Source organism: Orbicella faveolata, unplaced genomic scaffold, assembly GCF_042242905.1.
Source record: "Orbicella faveolata isolate gen_17 unplaced genomic scaffold, um_ofav_v1 contig_12, whole genome shotgun sequence".
In the NCBI taxonomy this organism is placed as follows: Eukaryota; Metazoa; Cnidaria; class Anthozoa; order Scleractinia; family Merulinidae; genus Orbicella; species Orbicella faveolata.
In genome coordinates, this window is record NW_028301539.1 from 31,617,501 (window position 1) to 31,640,000 (window position 22,500).

Genomic DNA, 22,500 nt, shown 5'->3' on the forward strand with positions numbered 1-22,500 from the left:
ATTTCCGTCCCTTTAATACAGACAGAATTTCCTTGCCGCTGAACATCGGCGAGATTTTGGTCCCTTTATTGTACAGACAGAACTACCTCGCCGCTGAACATCGGCGAAATTTTGGTTCCTCTATTATCCAGACAGAACTACCTCGCCGCTGAACATCGGCGAGATTTTGGTTCCTTTATTATACAGACAGAATTACCTCGCCGCTGAACATCGGCGAGATTTTGGTCGCTTTCTTATGCAGACAGAATTACCTCGCCGCTGAACATCGGCGAGATTTTGGTCCCTTTATTATACAGACAGAACTACCTCGCCGCTGAACATCGGCGAGATTTTGGTTCCTTTATTATACAGACAGAACTACCTCGCCGCTGATCATCGGCGAGATTTTGGTTCCTTTATTATACAGACAGAACTACCTCGCCGCTGAACATCGGCGAGATTTTGGTTCCTTTATTATACAGACAGAACTACCTCGCCGCTGAACATCGGCGAGATTTTGTTTCCTTTATTATACAGACAGAACTACCTCGCCGCTGAACATCGGCGAGATTTTGGTCCCTTTATTATACAGACAGAACTACCTCGCCGCTGAACATCGGCGAGATTTTGGTTCCTCTATTATACAGACAAAATTACCTCGCCGCTGAACATCGGCGAAATTTTGGTTCCTCTATTATACAGACAGAACTACCTCGCCGCTGAACATCGGCGAGATTTTGGTTCCTTGTTATACAGACAGAATTACCTCGCCGCTGAACATCGGCGAGATTTTGGTTCCTTTAATATACAGACAGAATTACCTCGCCGCTGAACATCGGCGAGATTTTGGTTCCTTTAATATACAGACAGAATTACCTCGCCGCTGATCATCGGCGAGATTTTCGTTCGGTATATAAGAGAAATTAAATTATCACATATTCCAACATTTACATAAAATAGTTTCAATATATATATTTAAACATTCACATAATATGTGAATATATGTAAACCCTAACATTACTGTACGTTGCAAAAGGTGTTTAATCGTTATGAAACGCAGAGTCCAGTCCTACCAGTCTTTACGGCCAAAAAGGATTCTGAATTTGGTAAAAAAGAAACATTTCATTTAAATGACCTAGTATCAACTCCTCAAGAAAATAATTAAATCGTAGAATTGTGTAAGTAACGGTCCTATATGGAGTCGCGAATGTCGAAGCTTCAATCGATAATCTTGTCTTTTCTCACATTAACATCTTCCCTGAAAAAGGGAAAACTTTATTGCTATAAAGACACTAGGTGTGTTAAGACTGAAAAATGTAACTGAATGAAAATGGCATAAAAGGAGCAGAAATAAAAATTGAACTAGCAGACTTCCTTGATTTTCAACCCTTCAGGCGTAAAAAAGACGCAATATTAATTGTATTTAAAAATGCCTGAGATGTCTTTTTCTAGCTATTATCTTGCGATATTGTCAAACAAGAGTCTTGAAAAACTCGTTTGAACTTGTGCAATAACGTTTCTTTTCACACTTTTGAGATAGTGTCAGTAATATTTCGGTTGAGCTTGCCCAGAAGGCAAACTTTTGAGGTTTTCTCTCTTCGTAATTTTTTTTCTTCCGCGTCCTTTTGTGGCTTTGTTGGCCTTTGAATCGCCTTTGTGAATGAGTAATGAACATTTTTTCACCAGAAAATCAAGGATAGTGATAATTTTACACAGAGAGTTTCAATGGTGGGAAGATTAAGGCTCTCTTTAATTTTTCAGTCTACTCTTGTATGAGCAATGCGTGTGTTTCTGGCCCAGTGTATCCAACAGCGCTAAATTAGGCAAGCTTTGAAGGATTTATCTTGTTTTATCAGCTGATCATTCTAAAACATGTCGTTTGCGCGCGCTTATTGCTACTTTTTTTTGTAATTGTCTCAAAAATTATCACTCATTGAAAATTGCATCGCATGACCCAATCGATTAATCGATCAGGCGAGAAACGCGAGACCGAATTTGTTTTGAATTTACGAGCAGGATTATTAGTACTCGTTGAACCGAGTGGAGTACCACTCAGGAATAAAATCGCGCGAGCAATTTCAAAATCGGACGAGCGCGAAACGCGACACCGATTTGAAATTACGAGCTCATTCAAGTTTGCTTCCCATGAGGAGCTGTAGCGAAATTAAAGCGCACGTAATTGGCGTGCGGATGGCGTAGGTATCCAATTAACAAATAGATTCCATGTTGCCGTGCGTCTGTTCAGTAATAGATCACAGATGACGTCAAAATGTGGTAAGAACAAATAAGTGGCACACGAGGCGATAGCCGAGTGTGTCACTGATGTTCTTACCACATTTTGACGTCTTCTGTGATCTATTACTGAACAGACGCACGGCAACATGGAATCTATTTGTTTTATATAATAGAGAAACAGCAGAAAAAGCTTTTTTTAAAAAAAAATCTTTCAACATTACTCGAAAGCCGGCCTTTGCCCACTTTGGCGAACAGGAGAAAAAGCAATTTGACGTAATCTATTGTTTATACAAAATGAAGCAATCTCATTGGTTGCTATGCGTGGCAAAGAATTGTGATTGGTCCAGGAAAATCACGCCACTGTCAAACTTGAGTCCAAGATTGAAAACTTACAGCGAAAGCAGAATTGAACTGCGAAATCTACAAGTCTTAAGAAAATGCTGAAATGTCAGTCAGTGTTTGTCATCAGAGCAGCCCTGTGAGCCGAAAAGTTTGGATGTTGTCTTGAATATTGCAGGAGTTGATAAAATACGATTGGAAAACTTGCGGTTACGGTCAACACTGGAGGCCATTCGATTCGAGTTTTGGATGAAACGAGCGTTAGTGACGGTGGAAATTTATGTCCTCTGTGGTTGGTAATTCTCAAATCAGTTTGATATAGTGTCGGAGACACATTATAGCTGGGATACAGTTGGCCGTGAGCTGTAGTGTGCTCTACTTTTCTCGCTTCTGTGCCCTGAAACGGACTGGAACATTCGCGTCGGAAAACAAGGTTAAACTTAAGCTTATGTGTTTATTTAAACTGATGATGTTTTGATGTTTAATTCCTGCAATCAAACTGTGTCAACAATCATTTTGACACTGAGAAAAGTTGAATTTTTTAAATAAATTAATGATATAAACATTTTGCTTATTGGTTTTGTTAAATTCGAGATAAAGCAATGGCTTCTTACCCAAACTAATTTCAAGACCAGTTTTGCGTTTAGTTTAGTCTCGCTCGACTGCCGACTGAGACTGCTGGAATATTTTTTCTGGGTCATTTTCTGGAAAACAAACGGCTTTTTCTTTCTTCTTCCAGCCTCTCGTACCTGTTCAATGCCTGGGCAAGACGTTTTTGTACCTCATCTTTCCCCAGTCACGTAAAATAGTATCTAAATTTTCAAAACTTGCCGCCATTTTAAATACAGAGGGAAAGCTTTGAAATGATGACGTCAATCGTGCGTCTGTCCTCTAATAGATCATAGGCGAGAACCAATTAAAATGCGAGAATAACTTGGGTTATTATATAATTACAAACCGCTGTAGGTTCCAACGTCACTAAGCACCTTAAGCAACAGACGTTTTCGTTGACGACGGCGACGTGACGACCGATAAGAAACTGGGGCTAGAACGGCTTCAGGTTGCGGTCGCGACAGCAAGTTACATCCTTAAAGAAGGATTTCTCGGGCTAGCATCACATCTTTTTGTTCTGTCCACTCCATCTACGAGTTGAAGATAAACTATAGTTGGAAAAATAACTCGATAGAATAAAACCTTATACTATTCATGTTTTACTAAGAGATGTAAAATCATTGCGAAAAATAACGAAACAATTTAAGTTTATAAACTTTGCCTGCTTTGAAATGTCAAATGTAAAGAGCAAAAATTATTTTAGATGTAAAACGTGTATTGCTAAAGCAATTAATTGCGACTTTTAACCAAAGTTTGTATCACCGCTCACTGAGAAAAAACAGGTGTATTTTTAGACTGCCAAGATTACACACACACGTTGTTGTGCTAAACATAGCTTTTATTGCTAAACAGAGATTTTGAACAAAATCTCAGCTCACTGCGTTTTTCATTCGACACATTGATCGGCCGCTCAAATACAGGAGTTTTGCCAGCTCTTTTGATAAAGAATCGTAAACAGCATTCTGCGAAGGATGCAATAATCTTGTATGTAAAAGAAATAAAATCCAGGCGAGACAATTTGGTAGCGCGAAGTTTGTCAGCTCTTGTAAACATTAAAAAATACATGTATACTGTTCGAATACAAAATTCATCGAGTCGATTTAAAAAGCCTCTATGTTAAACGAAATACCAAGACGAGGGGATTGCCAAAATGAAATCAATGTTATTTCAAGCTATAGCAATCTACCGATTATACGTTGTGAAAATCTGAAAAAAACTAATTATACTAAGCGGCATTACGTTGGATGAAAGCAATTTCTTCGCTGAAGGCTAGTTTGACATGCGAAAAACAATTTTTCAGTTAAGAAAAAATGAGTCCAGGAATACTTCCAGAACATTGTTTTAAGCATAAAGGCAATCATTATGCAACTTTACCTTGGTTCGGCACCAAAATAGCACAAAAGTAAGCTAAAAGGGATCAAAACAAAAGATCAAGTACTCACGTTTTCGTCGCGACGTGAAACCCCACGTTCTCACGTTTTCGATCTCATGGCAACGTCAGATCACAACGTGTTGTACATGCGCAGTGACGTCTCGAAAGAAATGTCACGTTTCCGGTTGCCGTCGTCAGGCCGGCGACGTCTGTTGCTTAGGGTGCCTACTAATAGGCGCGCGGAGAACCAATCACCATCGAAAATTTTGTTACAGATACGATTATACTCTGAATTGAGTAGGACGCGGAATCCACACGTGATCGATTATGCTAAAAATATATGTTATGCCGGTATTATGCCTGGTGTTCCACTGAGGTATGGAAGTATTGTGTTCAAAATTAATATTAAAAATAATTACAGACCATCAGATTACTTTACCAAGCCGCTCAATGGTGCGGAAAGATGGATTTAATTCGGCAAAAACTGTTGTGACATAATCTGTCAGATCCTGGTGGAGCGCGCTTCCCAGTGCTAATTTTTACTTCTGTTCTGTTCGACTTGCAAAGTCTTTGCAGAGACAAGGTAAATTTACAGAATGTGAATATTTCACGAATCTACAAGTGATATTATCGGTTCCTTGACGTGTGTCAGCGTATAAAATAGCCTTAAGCATGCGGAAACCACAACAATGTATTGATAGCTCTTAAACCAAAAATATAAGTTCCTCGAGTACTTAAACAGGATAGTTCTTTACCTGGAGTGCTGACAAACAATGCTGTTAGTCTGGGTGCATAATTTCTCGCCGCGATATGACACCCAGTAGAGTGGAGTGTCTTTTCACAGAGTACTTCTCGAAATGATATTTTCCAGTCGATGACAAAGCTCAGTTGTAGCATTTGCCGGAATAACTCTAGTCTTATCTTGGCTCACGTTTTTTCTCTTCTTATAGCTTTCTTTTTCTTCCACATCCTTTTGTGGTTTTGTTTGCCTTTGAATCGCCGTTGTGAGCAATGAGTAGTTTTCACCAGAACATCAAGGAAAGTGGTAATTTTGCACAGAAAATATCAAATGAATGGTGGGAAGATCAAGGCTCTCTTTGATTTTCACAATACAACTTCGTATGTTCAATGCGCGTGTTGCTGGCCCAGTGTATCCAATAACGCTCATTTAGGCAGGCTTTGAAGGACATATTTTCCTACTTTATCAGCTGGTCAATTTAAAACTTTTCGTTTGCATACGATGTTTGCTAGTGTTTTTGTCATTGACTCAAAAATTATCCCTCATTGAAAATCGATTCCCTCTTAATCGACGAATTGATCAAAATAGTAGCCTGTCTACAAACATGTTCCAGTACCCTCTGCTTCTCCAGGTTCTAATTGGTTGCTTGACAATAGGTGCTGATAACAGCCAATACTCTACATCATCTATTCGGCGTTGTGCGGTATATATCTCGGCAGTTGGTTGTGTTTTGCGCCCATTGGAAGTAGAAGGACAGAAATCAGGGTCCGTTAGGGGTTCAGTGCTCTAGGGCTCCGGGCCTAGAGAAGAAGGGCTCCATAGTCCCAAGGCGAAATAGTGGGGCTCCAGGGCTCCATAGCACCTACTTCAAGGCCCCGGGCTCCACTTTTCAGACTGTTATCTAGTAGGCTGCAGTCCCAATTTTCATCCAAAATGCAGTCAGGGGATAAACCAAATTTAAAATTCAGTGTTTTTCCATCTTTGTTCGGTCTTTCTTTACAAGTAAAGGTAAACAGAAAACGTAGTGAACAGAAAATGTAATAAATGGCGGGAAAACAGTGCTCACATGGCCATTTCCCAGGCCCTTCCTCAAATATTACTTAAAATCGCCTAAATATTTTTCCAGAAATACTCCAAAAATCTTCCAAATATCACAGCAATTTTTCTAAATATCTCAAAAACCCTCTAAAAAACCGATTTTGAATCACCCAGGCCAAAATTTTCAAAATTTTCTTGCAGTAGTAAGAGTTGAGGAATAAGATTCCGGAACTTCCATGTTACCAGTATCCACCATTTTGAAAAATTGCAGCTTTAGGAAATCGCTGAACTGGGTTATTTCTGATTCATACCTGTCTGTTTACTATCGGAAAGTGCGCATTATATGATAGTTCTTAATCGGCTCATTGTGATCCCTAGATTTTTCTTTTGTCACGGTTGCATTTAGTTTTTTGGGACTTCAGTATTTACAACCCTTTATCAAAAGGGTTTCCGAAAACAGATTGTCAGTGTAGAATTCCATACCTTCCATTTTAGGAACGTTTACGCGGCTCTGCATTTAAGCCAGTTTTAAGCTTATAAAATCTGTTGTTTGTTGCTTTATTTCATGGATTAAAATGATGCTGATATCAGAAGAATCGAAAACCGGTCAGCGAGAATAAGTTCCGGCCTGTAGACAATGAAATAATCTCGTTAAAGATATTTTATTTGCAATTCTTGTAATGGCAGGAATTGAAGAGCAGTCTTGTGCCTAGAAAAATGTACTTTCTTTAACGTATGGTTAAGCCTTGGGAAAACGATGGATTTTTTACACAACTTAATTTTGAGGACGGCATCATCGGACTCACCGATACTGAGCAGTGTGTAAATTCAAGAATCAGCCTGTAGAAAAGTTAAATGGTCTTTAGATTTTAAAACCTCGAGTCTCCGCGCATATTTTTCCCTCATGTGTTCGGCCGTGTTTTGGTTTCCGCTCGGCGAAGCATGAAGTCCGCAAATTATCATATAGAATTGGAATGCCATGTTGTCCGTTCCACTTCATGTAATAAATATACTACATACATGTATATGTATTAAGATGATTTGTTCTGAAAGAAAAGCTAATTTGACCGTTCTATTACAGATATGTTAATTTAGTAATGTCATGAGGATCTTGTTTGACTCGCTCGGGTGATTCTTTCCGCTGTGCTCCAACCTTTCTTTACTTTGATTTGTTCTATGTATTTCCTGTATTTTGTACCGGATTGGGTACGTTTTGTCACATCGGCTGCAACTCCGCCCCGCTATTTACCGTGAAGTCCTTATTTTTGTAGAAGAACATTGGTATAAATGAAAAGCACGCAATGCTTCCAGAAACGATGACGTTTCAATGGTTTCTTTTAAAAATATTGGCTACCCAGGAAATTCCAGAACAACAGCTGAACAGATATTTAAATGAGAAAAAAGTAATTGAAACAGGTATACTCTATTCGTCGTGCAGCTTTTCTCTATGCATCTTTTGTGATCCACCCTTCAGGATAAGCTTCTTTGATTAATTTAAACTGATCGATTTCACAAAGTTATGGCTCAAGTTTGGAACTCTTAAGAAAGCTCTGTAGACCGTCATTAAAGCATGTATAGCTCAAAATGATTCGTTCAGTCTTCACAAGATCTTGTCAAACAAAATTGGTGTTACAAAACTAAATCAAAGTAGTCACTTGACGGTTTTGACAAGTAATTGTTTCTTTATCATCCTTATTGTCATCAAGTACTGTCTTGTTACAGGCTAAAGATGATTAGGACTTCTTTATCTCAACCCCAACACAACGGGTTATGAAATTGACATTTGGTACATCATCAATTTCTGCAATTACTGTGGATTCATGTGTGTTTACATACTTGCACTGGTCGAACACACAAGCTTTTATATTCCGCAAATGGTGGCTTTCTCCTTCTTGTACTTTATTATTGCATTTTCCCACACCACACTTTTAATAGAGTCAGTTTTATCTGAAGCAATGCAATCAATTACTCAGTTGATATTGTCGCCGTGTACTAAAGCTTATTTATTTTCTGGTCTGATTAATATCTTCACTCTAGAGTGGTTTTCAATTTTAATTGAAAAACAGTCTCGTAGGCCATAGTTAATAGAGGGGAATGGTTATGAAACCCGTCAAAGTTCTTTGTTGTTTGTTTTTGTTGCCTTTTTTAGCCTTGACGGTGCACAAAACACAATAGTTGTTTACTCCGTACTGAGGAACTAACCAATAGAAACGTTTTGGTTACGTAATCATGCATAGTGTATGAGCGCAAAACAAAAGATTGTGCACGATCACGGACCTTCCAACATAAATCTTGAAATCTTTGTTGGCTCCTTTGATGTTTTCCGGGCTTCATAACCAGTCCCCTCTATTATCTATGCGTAGACCCAGAGCCAAATCATTTACTTACCAATTTGACTATTCAGCCAATCTCAAACCATAGTGAAAACCAAAACCAAAACCAAAGTAATTACCTGATGACTTTCGACACTCCATTGAGAACCACTCTAAAACCAAACCCAAAGAAATCACTCTAGCCAATCACAAAGGACAAAGAAATCCATTGAACCAATCAAAACTCGAAGTAAATACATGTAGCTGTTCTTACGTTTGATTGGATAAAAAAGTGGCGGGAATTTTTTTAAGCCAATCGTGAAGCTTAGAATGCAAAACCAATTACTTTTCGACACTCATGTGAAAACTGCTCTAAGATCTACTGTTTGATAGCTGTTTGCGTTGAGGGCATCTTTTACCGAACACAAGTGGTATGAATTGCCAGATCCTGTACATTGAGTATTTCGAAAAGCTGAGCTGAACAAATCATTCGGCCATCATGCCTGTCTTTCATACATCTCAGCGTTGTTTGAATGCTGTACCTGATTGCTTGTCGAGAGTAGCATGAAAACATCGCAGATAAAGAGTATTGTACTTTACAACTCTAGATCACATGGAAAAAACAAAACGTTGTCTTCACGATGTCTGTGGTTGCAGTCGATATCAACACAGCCGATCATTGGCGAGAGAAATCGAATTTAGCCAGCACTATCTTGCAAAACCGAGCAAAAAACGATACTTGTTCGAACATCTTATGATTCCCAACATTGTACGGACTTCTGTTTGATCATCAGTCACAGAAGACCCAATAGCTGTACAAAATCGGATTTCCTACTTGCGTTCTTACATGACTGATAAGGTAGTGGCTGCCTGACTACTACAGGTAAGAGCCACAAAAAGGAATGACTTATTCTTGAACTCATGCTGATTGGATTCCGACTAGTTGACTAGGACAGTTACTAACAAAAAGGGGCAATTTAAACGTTTGAGAACCCATTTAAGTGGTGCGCACGTGACCAAGCGTAGGGTATGTGGGTAATCGCGTTAGAGGCAAAAAGCTGTCAGTGCGTTCACCATTGCTTTGCATTGCATTGCATTGCTTGTTACTAAAAGTTGCACAAACAAATCATTAGTCAATTTCAGACCTTGTATCATTATTATTTTCATTTCAGACCTTGTAACGATAATTATTTTCATTTGGCTGTCAATTTCGTTAACAAGGCAGGAGGCTGTCAATATCGTTAACAAGGCAGGAGATATATTACTGTTACAACCTGCTTAAATATCTCGCTAAAAGATGCTTGTTTTTAACTTTTCTTCAACCGTGAACGAAAAAAATACTTCTGCACCTTATAACCTGCAGATTCCATATTTTTTTGCAAAGGCTACAAATGCCAGTTAAGGCGCATCATTGTATGACATAAGCCCTGCAGTATGATGAACCTCTTTTATACTTACGCCTCAATAGGACGCGTTTCTGCAACTCAGCATTTAGGGAACACGGGTTGCACAGTGGTGAAAGCCCCCGTCACCCACCAATGTCCCCCTTGTTTGAATGTGTGACCCGGCATCCTTAGTAGTTGAGTTTGCTGTGGTTCTCGCCCTCCTCCGAGGACTTTTCCCCTCGTTCTCCAAATTTAAATTCGATCTCGATGCGCGAATACTTAGTAACGAAACAATGAGTGCTCTTCTGTGTTTTGTGGGTGAAGAAGGGTTACAATAAATTACAACAAAAGCAATTGTTCAATTTCGTCATACGGAATAGTTTTCCGAAAAGAGTCTAGGCACAAGTCAACTGTTCTACCTGTCATAAAGAAAGTTATGGAGAAGTTCGTGGGTGTGTCATGTTCTTTAACGTTATTTAGAAAACATGACTTGATTGACCAAAAGACACTTCGAGGTAAATTGCTTTTATTGCAAACATGCGGGTGTGATGTTGTCTTATGACCGACTGCTCTTGACACCTCAGATTGTCTTGTGAAATGTTGAATTTTCCAAACATGAAATGCCCTTTGTAGTCATCATACTAACCTCCCCCCGCCCCCCGCCCCCCGCCCCTCAGCCCCAAGCCTTCTGAGCAAAGAATCCTTATGAGTGTGCCGGTTTATTCGTGTAGTTTGTTTTCTCACGTTCCAATATTTCTTTACCTTAGCAACGACACGAACCTCAGTCTCTCCTTCTGTACCCTCAAGTCAACCATGAGTTTTCAATAAAAAACAATAGTTAAACAAAATCGCATATTTGCGTCTAGGTCGTACCATATTCACCCGACCCGTAAAAAGCGTGACCTTGGATGTGGGGACATCTTCAGAAGACGAAGATACCTATCTTACGGCACCCTCCTTACCTACGAGAAAACATTCGAGAAATTGGGGTTGTTTCTAGCTCGTAAACCGTGGGTTGTATTTCTTCTGTCACTTATAATTGGCACTGTAAGCTGCCTGGGATTCATTCGCCTTCGTGTCGAGCTTCCCTCTGTTGAACGCTTCACTGCCACTGACAGCCAATCCAAGAAAGACTTCCATCAAGCAGCACAGTTCTTTCCACTTCTTGAAGCGCGCCAAGAACAGATCATCATGGTCCCTAGTCATGGTCAAGATATCCTGAGTGAAGATTGTTTGAAAGACGCCGTTCTCGTCCACAAGACCATAGTAAACATTAGTGGCTACAGTGAAATATGCTCGAGGCAGTTGCTTTCAGACACCCAACACAAACCAGCTGAACATGACTGCATCATCAGCAGTCCTCTCGAATTAGCTGGTACTCAGTTTGAAAATCTGGGGAACCTTTCTTCCATTCTGGTTGGTGAGTTGGCAAACTCCACTGTCGTTCTCTCCTCTGGTCAAACTTTCAATTCTTCCTTTAAGCGATTGTTGAGTAATTTTCAAGTTCAACGGAAAACAAATCCGCCGACTGGTCGGGCTGACGCCCTACGACTTATTTACTTCCTTAAAAAGGCAACAACTAAAGAAGAAGACCAAGCAGTTATCAACTTTGAAACATCTTTTGAGAGTCTCCTCCCGTCGTTGGGTCGTCACTTGAAATGTGCAGAACTCGCCTTCAAGACTGGGAAAACAAGAAACGATGCATTGGAAACCGTTTTGAGAGTGGAGCTATGGCCACTTTATGTTACACCTGTGGCAATGGCTGTTCTTGTCTTTATTCTCATATTCCTTTCCTCTAATAATCACAGTTGCCTAAAAATAGTCGTACTGATGATTTCATCAATTCTATTTCCGATGACCTTTTCTGCAGGTATTATCTCGATGACGAACACCTCTCTTTTCCCAACTACCCTGTTTATTCCCTTTTTGCTTTTGGGTAAAGCAACCTCAGACATGATACTTTTCCTTGTGGAATGGGAACGACGTAAGGTGCCATCACTTGAACACCACGTCAGTAACTGTGTTACGAGAGCGGGACTACCTGCTGCATTGTCGGCATTGTGTGGAACAATTTCGATTGGAATCGCAATCAAATCTTCCTTTGATGTGATTTCCGAATTTTTCACCGTAGCGATTGTAACTTTTACAGTTCTCTCGGTTTCATCTTTCATAGTAACAGTCACTTTGTTGACGTATTTTGAAAGGCGAGTAAAGAACATGGACACCTCGTCTGTGCCTCGTCGCAGAGGATCGCAAATCGCCGAAGTCGGAGGCTTGCAAAACGGGTCCATACAATGGCTAAATGCGAAACTACGACACAGTTTGAGAGTCTATGCCCAGATAATAACGTCACTGGGTGGTAAAATTCTCTCACTTTTCATCTCTGCTTGCATCATTAGTTTGTGCCTGTCGTCTGCTTTACAGCCTGATGAGCGAGCGGGAACCACCGAGGCACTTTACCAAAATGAAAATTTCAAGCAGTTCAGTAAAGCACAACAAAAGTTCTTTGGTAAAGAAACTGACACGAGCATCGTTTTCCCCGTGGAAATGGAGTATTCACGGGATTCTGTACAAGATACAATTTTAGACACTTGTAAAATGCTCCAAGAGGCCCCCTACAGTGCGAGGGAATCGTTGTGTTGGATGGCATCCTTACGGCAGTGGGTGAGTTTTAAAAACATAAAATGCTCGAAGTCTGATTTTTTCCAATGTCTAGACGTATTTCTTAATCAGACCCTTCACGTCCCTTTTCGTCAAGACTTACATTTTGGAGTAGGAAATCTCAGACGCAACATTTTAGCATCTCGTGTTCATTTAAAGATGGTTGTACGCAACCGCTATAGAGAAGACAGAAGGTCCCTTGAAGAATTAAGGGGAGACCTTTCCACACAGTCGTCCCAAGAAGCGATACCAGTGTCTGAGACATTTTTGGAACTTGATGACCTCTTTTTGTTGGAAAGAGAAACCGTCTTTATTCTTCTTATCGCCACCGTTGTAGTGTTTGTACATTCGTTGCTCGCAAGTTCAAGTTTCAGGATTAGTGCTTACCTAGCTATAACACTGGACATACTTGTCCTGGAGGCAGCAGGCATCATGGAGGCCTGGGGAATTCATCTCAATCACATTTCCTTTCTTGCCCTCTATTTGACAGTTATCCTATCGCTGAGTTTCAGCATCCAAGTGGCCCATTCATTTGTATTTTCAGAAATGAAAGCTGTTCGAGATCGTATGGTTGAAGCCCTGAGCTCTGTCTGGTGGTCTGTGCTTGTTGCAGCGGTAGTTCATATAGCTGGATCGGTCTCATTGGGGTTTATTTATCCAAGTCTGGCAGACATTTTTAGTCGACTGATCCCTCTTGTATTAGTCCTAGGACTGATTCACGCTCTCGTTATTTTCCCACCATTCATCGTATTAATTTTCGAGTTAGTGGATAGTTTTACTTGTCAGAATGACGTTGAAATGCTGCCTACCCAGACGGAAACAAACGTAATGCCCTTGCAGGTACAAGATGATCACTTAAAACAACCGAAGTCTGAACGCCCTGCCATTTCCATAATTGGTATTAGCTGCAGATTTCCTGGAGCCAGCAGCAAGGACCTGTTCTGGGATTTGCTTGAGAAAGGAAAGAATTCCATTGGCGCGTTTCCCCAGAATAGAAAAGAAGAGCACAAAACTTTCTTCCAACTATATCATCCTGAGCGATTTGTCAGTGGACGTCTCTGTGCCGTCAATGGCTCTTACCTGGAAGAAATACAGCGTTTCGACAACAGGTTCTTTGGCATCTCCAATCAAGAGGCCCGTGGAATGGATCCTCAACAGCGAATTCTTCTACAAGTGGTATACGAGGCTATTGAAGATTCCGGAATGCGACTTGAAGATCTTCAAAGGTGTAGAACAGGGGTTTTTGTCGGTGTGATGAATCTTGAGTACGGAACACTTATAACCGACCCATCAAATTACAATAACATCGACCAGTTTTCATCTACGGGAATCACAGCATCCATTCTTGCCAATAGAGTGTCCTTTTGTCTTAACCTAACAGGTCCAAGTCTAGCCGTTGATACGGCATGCTCTTCATCGTTAACTGCTCTGAAGCTCGCTTGTGATAATCTGCACAACGAAGATTGCGATATAGCAATTATCTGTGCATCTAACATCATTCTCGATCACTCCATGCAGATGGTATCCAGTATGGCTGGTCTCCTGGCACCTGACGGGCGCTGCAAAAGTTTTAATGCCTCTGGCGACGGCTATGGACGGGGAGAAGGTTTTGCAGCAGTTGTTTTGAAGCTATCCAATGCAGCTTTAAGTGACAAAGATGATCAATACTGCGAAATAGTTGCCTGCGGTATGAACAACGATGGACAAAATGCCGTACCGATGACCGCCCCAAGTGCAAAAATGCAAGCTGAATTATCCAGAACGGTGCTAGAAAAGTCAGGATTGAATCCAAGCGAGGTGAATTACTTCGAAGCGCATGGCACTGGTACTGCAATTGGAGATGTGATAGAGGTTACCTCCATAGCTGATACTTACACCAGAGGACATGGAAAGCCCACACGAAAGCTAAGAATAGGTTCGGTAAAGTCGAACCTTAATCACACAGAGTCAACCTCAGGTCTTGCTGGGCTTATCAAGGTCGCTCTAATGATCAAAAACAAAAGATTGGTGCCAACTGTTAACGTAAATGTTCTGAATCCCAAATTAAAGTTGGAAGAGAAAGGCCTAATTGTACAACAAACAAGCGAACCATGGAACACAGAATCAGGGAAACTGCGAATAGGAGCAGTTAACTCCTTCGGATATGGTGGATCAAACGTCCACGTCATCCTTCGCGAAGTTACCTCGAAGGAAACCTCAGTGCATGAAGAACCCGTTGATCGCTTAAATAATATTCTCACAATCTCTGCGCGCTCTAAAGAGGCTTTACAGAAGATGGCACGGCAATATTCTGAATGGCTGAAAGATCATGTCAACGAAGTAGACAAATCTTTTGTCAACGACTTATGTTACTCTTTAAACGAACGCCGCAGTCAACTCCCACACCGGTTGGCACTTGCCTTTGGATCCACTAATGATGCATCCAAGACTCTAGCAGACTACGCTAATGACTTCGTGGGATGGGACAAGTCGGTTTCTTATGGTGAAGTAAACTCCGCTGACCCAAAGATCGTCTTCATGTTTGGCGGGCAGGGCTCTCAATGGTATGCCATGGGTAGACAGCTCATTGAAACAGAGGAAACGTTTAAAGAGGCTATTTTAACTGTAAGCAACATACTTAAAGACATGGGGATGACGTGGTCACTTGTAGATGAGCTGATGGCATCAGAAGACAAATCAAGAATTTCCGAGAATTGCATCGCCCAGCCAGCCACGTTTGCTGTGCAGTATGCTACTGCACAGCTGCTGATGTCCTGGCGAATCTATCCTTCAGCCGTCATTGGTCACAGTCTTGGTGAGTTTGCAGCTGCTTGTGTTTCTGAGATTATAACGGTCAAGGAAGCAGTGCAACTGGTGCTGATTCGTTCCACATTGCAAGATAAATGCCCTAACAATGGTGCCATGGCGGCTTTGGGCATGTCAGAAGAAAATGCAAAAAAACTACTTACAGAATTGAAGCTAAGCGCCACACTAAGCATCGCCGCAGTCAATGATGCGAAGAGCGTGACACTGTCTGGTGATTCCGAATCCATCGACGCCCTTGGCCAGCATCTGGCAGTACACGCAAAGGATACTTTCTGGCGTATTCTTGGGACAAAACACGCATTTCACAGTCCGCATATGGAGGTTATCAAGAAACCTTTTGAAGCAGCAATGAAAAGGATCACATTAAAGCCTAAGCTGTCGAAGATTCCAATGTATTCTACCGTCGAGGGTGGAGTCGTCTCAGGTCAACAGTTAAACAGCGATTATTGGTGGCGAAATATTCGCTTCCCAGTCCAGTTCTATCAAGCAATGAAGAACCTGCTACTCGATGGTTACAAACAGATTATTGAGGCTAGCACGCAGCCTATTTTAGCCCACTACGTCAAGCAAATTGCTCTTCAAAACAACCGTAAAGACCAGGAATTGCCAGTTGTCATTGCAACACTTCCTCGAAAGAGGGTACCTGTTCAAGACCAGCACAAACGCTTTCTCCAGAACACCATATGCAAACTTTACACCCTAGGATTTCCCATTGATTGGCAATGCGTACAGAAGAATCCATCGGCCAAGTTCGTCCGTTCGCTCAACTATCCATGGCTGGAAAACAGCTTTTGGTACAGGGAACATCCACCCATGACCATAATTCCTCCACTTGGAACAGAGGAACCCACAAAGAAGCAAACACACCCCTTTCTAGGACAGGTGAAAATGACCGACTTTTTTTCAGGACTGCACTGCTGGGAAACCGAGATTGATGTCCATCGTTTTGCAAGTTTGAAAGACCACGCTCTTATTCAGGGAGTAACTGTGATGCCGGGGGCTGCCTACCTAGAAATGGCCTTTGCGATGGCGAAGGACAAGTTCGTTGATATTGCTGGCTTGGAACTAAGTGATGTTAAGCTGTCAAGTCTTCTTACACTGCCTGAAACACAGGTAAATAAAATTTAGTACTCAAACGTAGTGGAAACAGTAGGCCAACTAAAACAATTAGCTTATCAGTTTTTAACTTCTTTTCAAAATGACTGCAAAAAAAGTTTCTACCAACGTGCAAAATTGTATAAGGTGAAAATGGAATGCGATAGCCTAAACGTTTTTGTATGCTTGCTATGTTGTTAGAATTCGTCATTTTCCATTCTCATTTTTTTAACGTAACATGTTTTAGGATAAGTAATGATTATGAAAGGAGAGCTTTGGCTCAGCTGCTACTGACTTTTTGTCAGTAGCAAGATCAATTCGTCTCATCAAATTATTAATTTTCTCTGTTTTAGGTGCGCTCCTTACGACTACGTCTTATGAAAACTGACAGAATTGACACAACTCAGTTCAACATTACTAGTGTTCAAGATCAACATTCTGAGATTAAACTGAGCAGTGGGAGTATTTCCGTTGATCTTTTGCACAGAAGACAAATGAGCGAAGATGAAGGTACTTTATTTTCGCTTTGAAATTATTCATTTCTTTTGTCTTAACCTATTGTGACAAAGAAATATTTGAAAAGAAGTTCTTTGATGTTGCTTTCATTATTGTTCTGCCTGTTGTCGTTTTCGATGTCTTTGATGACGGTGGTCTTAATTTCCCTTCGTTTTTAACTGTCTTTTATTAGCTAGATTGATGACAATCTGTTAAATCCTCAAATCAAACAAAAAGGAAAGTTGTAATTTGATATCTAACTGCAATCTCCGTCATTTTAATAAACCAGGTTTCAAAATGTGTGCCACTTCGACATTTAGAACTTACAACAACAAAAAATGCTGGAAAAACCTGTAAATATACTTTTGGAAGGCTTTGCGCGTATTAAAAACCCAATATTTTCGCTTCTTTATATTCACAGCTCCAAATCAGGTTGGTCCAGCTGTAAACGCACTGATGATAAATATGACCAAAATGCCGGTGGAGCAATTCAGAGAAATAACGGAGAAGTTTGGTTTCAACTACGGCCCAACATACTCCATCATCAAACAAATATGGCAGTGCAGCAATGAAGGACTTTGTCTGGTCGATATCAGTGAATCTCTGGAAATCCAAACAGAAGCTGCAGATTATGTTATCCATCCCTGCATCTTAGACGCCTGTTTACAGTCCTGCTTTGTTCCGCTTGGAATTTCGTTAACCAATGACAAGTCAATTGTGCCGGTGGGTTTCAAAAGCATTACTCTTAATGATGTTCCATCTTCGAACCAGCTGTACTGTCACGTCACTGCTGATGCGAACGACTTTGGAAAATTTGACGTTACCCTCATGAGTCCTTCCGGTAACGTTTTATTAACCATGTGTGAGTTTCGTATCGCGGAGTTGACTAGCTCACCACGCCAACTTGGTTTCGTTGACCTTGCGTATGAAGTCAATTGGAAAGAAAAGGAGCTAACACTGGAAGAGCGAAAAGAAAGCGTGGAACATTTGACGTGCGTAGTGTTGAAAGATTCCTCCGATTTCTCAAACACCTTAATCTCAAGACTTCAGGCTGCAAAAGTCAAGGTGATCATAGTTGACCTGCCAGGTGAACTACGTGATGTGGCTTACAACAGCGAAGTGCAAAAAGTGATTGAAACAGTCTTTTGGGGCATACCAAAAAGAGATTCACCCAACCTCAGGGTCATAAACATGTGGCCTGTTCAAACGACGCTTCTACTGGACAACTTCGATGTGATTGATCAAGCTCAAAGCATCGCTTTCAGCAGTTCCGTCTTCTTAATCAAGCTGCTGGTGAAAAAAGAGTGTCTTGATTCACGGCTGTTCCTCATAACTGAGTCTACACAGGTGCTGAGCTCTTGCGAAAGGTCTTCTGAAACTAAATCCATGCCGTGGGGTTCTACAGTCTGGGGTCTTCGACGAACAGCAAACCTTGAAGACCCCAGCCTCAGGGTTACAGCTATTGACCTTGACAGCAAAAAGAATGTGAATGAAGTAGATGCCTTGACTGACGAGATTCTAGGTGACAGTATTGAAGACGAGGTAGCCTTCCGAGAGGGCAAACGATTCATTAACCGCCTCCAAAGATTACCAACGCTCCAGAAGAAAACTACCATAACCAGCATGGACGAGATCAAGAAGAAACATTCATTGTACCTGTCAACTTTTCCTTCGTCAGGAAAGCTCTGCCTGCGTGAACAAAGTCTGTCGAAACCATCCCCCTCTGAGCTGACAATAGACCTGCTTTATAGCTGGACACCCTCTGAATCTCTGACCGATGTAGCCAAACCAAAAGGATGTGTCTTCGTGGTTGGAAAAGTGACTGGTATACCTGAGAAGAGCGAACCCACTTTCCAGATTGGCGACGAGGTGTGTGGTGTTCTTTCCACTGGACGGGTTTCCCATTCCATGTCCATCCAAGTCAGTGACGTCTTTGTAAAGCCAGCAAGCCTGACAAAGGAGCAGGCCACATTTATTCCTGCGTGCTTAGCCATAGCATCTCACGCTCTTCAAATGGCATTTCCTGGTGAACAAAACCAGAAATTACTGATACATGAAGCCAACCGAGGTCCTGGACCAGCAGCAGTTTGTCTTGCAAAAACATCGGGTCACAGAGTATTTTGCACCATTCCCGACACTTGCCAAACGCCTACAAAGACTCTTCTGCTTGAAATGGGTGCGGAAGGTGTGCTGCGTCAGAGTTCCCCCAATCTCAGTAGTGATTACAACGACCCCTTCGATGCCGTTGTATTTTTCTATCCACCTTCTCCAAATGCTCTTCAAAAAAGTAGTCGGTCTCTTAAACGAGGAGGAAGAGTCATTATCTTGAGCTCTGAGTTCCATGGTGACGTCGTATTTCCCGCAAATACAAGTGTCAGATACGAGCGAGAGGACATAGCACACATTCTTCTGTCTCGCCTGGTTTTCGAGAAACTCAGTTTAGAAAGTCTTAAACTGCTGGAAGATAAAGGAGTTCTTGAAAAGCTTCTTTCATTGCAGCTCGAGACTGTTGATTTGACGAAGTCAATCAAAGCGGTAAACACGTCAAGTCGAAAATTCCAAGTAAAGGCATTTTCAGAAGTTTTCTTTCCAATCTACTCGTATGCATCTTTTGAAGAAGACAATCACCTGCAACATATTCCAGTTCTCCCTCGCGGCTTAGACGGGTGTGGTTTGAAAGAAAACAGAACTTACCTGGTAGCAGGAGGAATCCGAGGATTTGGATTTGAAGTTGCTTGTTGGATGATAGAGAATGGAGCAAGATCTCTAGGGCTTATTGGTCGGTCCAAGCCCTCAGAAGACAAGTGTCAGTGGATACGAGCGATTGAGAAGAGGACCGGTGCTAAGATCCACATCTTTCAGGTAATTATTACAGTGTCATATTGTCGACGTGATCTTGTACATACTTCAAGGATTTCAAATGTATTGTTTTCGACAAGAAGGCAAGATTGCAACAAATTTGTAATCACGTAAATAGAAAAGGCATTATACACAAACAATGGAATTAAGGACATAGGGTGGTCAATTGATTAAGTGCAATGGATTTCAAATGCATGTGGAGTTCTCTGGAGTGGAGTTCAAATCCTCCTCCTTCCACCAGTTGAATTCGTTCTCAAAACTCTTTGTAGTTCAACTCCTCCACAGCGCGATGTAAATACCCAACTGGTTATCCCTAGGGCAGTTGGGATTTTCACCAGGTTCAAACTGCAATACTTGTTCGTTATTTGCTGTCCGCAATTAACATAGTAGTGCTAAATACTCTGGCACTTAGATAAGGGGGTTGTTTTAGAATTATAGAAATCTACAGTAAAAAAAGGAACAGAACCTAATTAAATCCTATTTCATTTTCGTAGGTTGACATTTCGAACAAATGCCAGATGTCTTCCTTTAAACAACGGCTTCAATCTCTTCCAAGTGTGGCTGGAATCGTGCACACTGCCATGGTTCTTAGAGACGAATTTATCAAGGATCTGACCTTTGAAAGCTTCACCGAAGTCATGGGCCCTAAGATCAAAGGTAAAAGAACTAAAAAATAGAAGTACTTGAGCGTGACAAACAGAGAGATATAGCGGTCGAGGCTTATGTTGACACAAACCGAATAGGTCATCTTGATAATTTTGCTTTCAAGCACAACTGACAGAGTTTGCTTTTTTCTAGTTTATTATCTCATATCAATAACTTGTTTCAAATCATGTTAGGTTCATTTTTGCTTCACCAAATGAGCTTAGAAATGGATCTGGATTTCTTCGTCATGTTTTCATCCATGGCGTCCATCGTTGGTAACATGGGACAATCGTCATATTCCGCCTGTAATGCTTTTCAAGATTCCCTCGCTCAGTACCGAAGACACGTGCTCGGTCTACCCGGACTGGCGATAAACTGGGGACCAATCAGTGGAGCTGGTGTAATGGAGCGAGAAACTGGTATCGTTAAACTGCTGACCAAGGCTGGATTGGGCTTCATTCATGCAAAGGAAGGTAAGATGTATTTTGAAGAACGCACGTACCGAGGTTACCTATGCACGGGCATTCGCTCTTGACGTCGATCTCATCTAGCTGCTAAGTAGTAATAGCGTAAGTATAAGCGCTGCTTAAATATTAGATTGGTATTTATGTTGATGTACTATAGTACTTACGTACTGAATATTTTAACCGAGTTCTTAAATAAAATGACTGATTGAAAAACCTCGTCAAAATAAGGATTCAGAAGTATTCGAGCTGTGGATTGCACGTTCTAGTTTACGTTCAGAAATTAAAACAATTGAACTAGTGAAGCAAAAGCACTCGGTATTATTTCATCGCAAGTAACAATACCCTTAATTCTTATTTAAGATTTGGGTCATGCTAATTTATGATTATTTTCACAGGAGTAAAACTCATGGCCAAAGTTCTAACTGAAGAGCCAGGCCGCTGCCAAATCTCTCTGTTTGATGCGGACTGGACTCGATTCATTAAAAGCAATCCTGGACTGAGAAAGACTTCCCGACTCTCAGCCATCACTGCTGAAATCAGTGCTCCCGAGAGTCAGACCAGGTCGACAGAATCTCTGGCGCAAGCGATTATCCTAGAGAAGGATGCACACAAGAGAGCAGAGCTTGTAAATGAATATGTTTCCATCTTACTTACAGAATGGACAGGAATTTCATCACCTTCCGAGACAGATCTGAACAAGAGCTTTTACAGTTACGGCGCCGATTCCACTGGATCTCTGACTTTGAAAATGCAGCTTCAATCCAATCTTCAAGTCTCTTTTGAGGTGTGTTGCTTAAGGTTCTGAAAATTTCAAGAGTGGTAAAGATGCAGGTTTAGATTTAAGTTTGCGGTTAATTGAATTAGCAAGGAGACTGCAATCAGGGATATCACTTCAAATTATTTAGTACCACTAAGTTCTCACAATAACAGTATCAAATTAAGAGCCATCCACGATACAACGTAATATTGACGTGTAAAGGAACGGTAAAGCGATTGCACTTTACAAGCTTAAGGTGGCTTGCTACAGTTTTTCCGAGACCCAGTAGCACGTGCTACGATTACCAGTCGGACGTCAGTATTAGTCGCGCGTGCAGAAAAGACGCAAGTAACCCCAAGAAAAGCGAAAACAACTTTAGCACTTAAAACACGTTAAACCACTTTGGTATACGTGTCGATAGTTTCAAACTGCTTTCAAACATTTGTTTAAGCCTAGGACCAATAAAAAATGACAAAAAAAGGAAGATAAACAACTGGTAACTGAAGGAGTTTTAATTTACTATTGCTTTCTTGCACGCGATACGTGGCGTCACCTGAAGTAGGCAAAATATCACAATTTCTTTGTTTGCGAAAAATCTGTCTCACAGATTTTTCTTTAACTTTGCATGAATGTTTAATCAGAGCCACTTTCTAATTCCTGAAAGTTTGAGGTGGGGTCCTACGGGGAGATTTTGAGAAAACGTGA

General features: G+C 41.1%; 2 protein-coding genes across 2 annotated transcripts in view; one reads left to right on the forward strand and one right to left on the reverse strand.

Moving 5' to 3' along the window:
* LOC149117565 (uncharacterized) overlaps positions 1-65 on the reverse strand; it is a 2,528-nt gene extending 2,463 nt beyond the window's left edge. Inside the window, exon 1 of the mRNA XM_089277800.1 lies at positions 1-65. This exon is cut by the window's left edge and continues 1,242 nt beyond it. The gene's annotated coding sequence lies outside the window, so the exon portion shown is untranslated.
* The window catches only part of LOC110040319 (uncharacterized), a 42,357-nt gene that overhangs the window by 5,663 nt on the left and 14,194 nt on the right, over positions 1-22,500 (forward strand). Inside the window, exons 2-7 of the mRNA XM_089277510.1 lie at positions 10,878-16,590; positions 16,926-17,082; positions 17,489-19,929; positions 20,421-20,583; positions 20,766-21,044; positions 21,434-21,822. Of these exons, the coding sequence (XP_089133636.1) occupies positions 10,878-16,590; positions 16,926-17,082; positions 17,489-19,929; positions 20,421-20,583; positions 20,766-21,044; positions 21,434-21,822 (9,142 nt within the window). The remainder of the gene's footprint in view (positions 1-10,877; positions 16,591-16,925; positions 17,083-17,488; positions 19,930-20,420; positions 20,584-20,765; positions 21,045-21,433; positions 21,823-22,500) is intronic.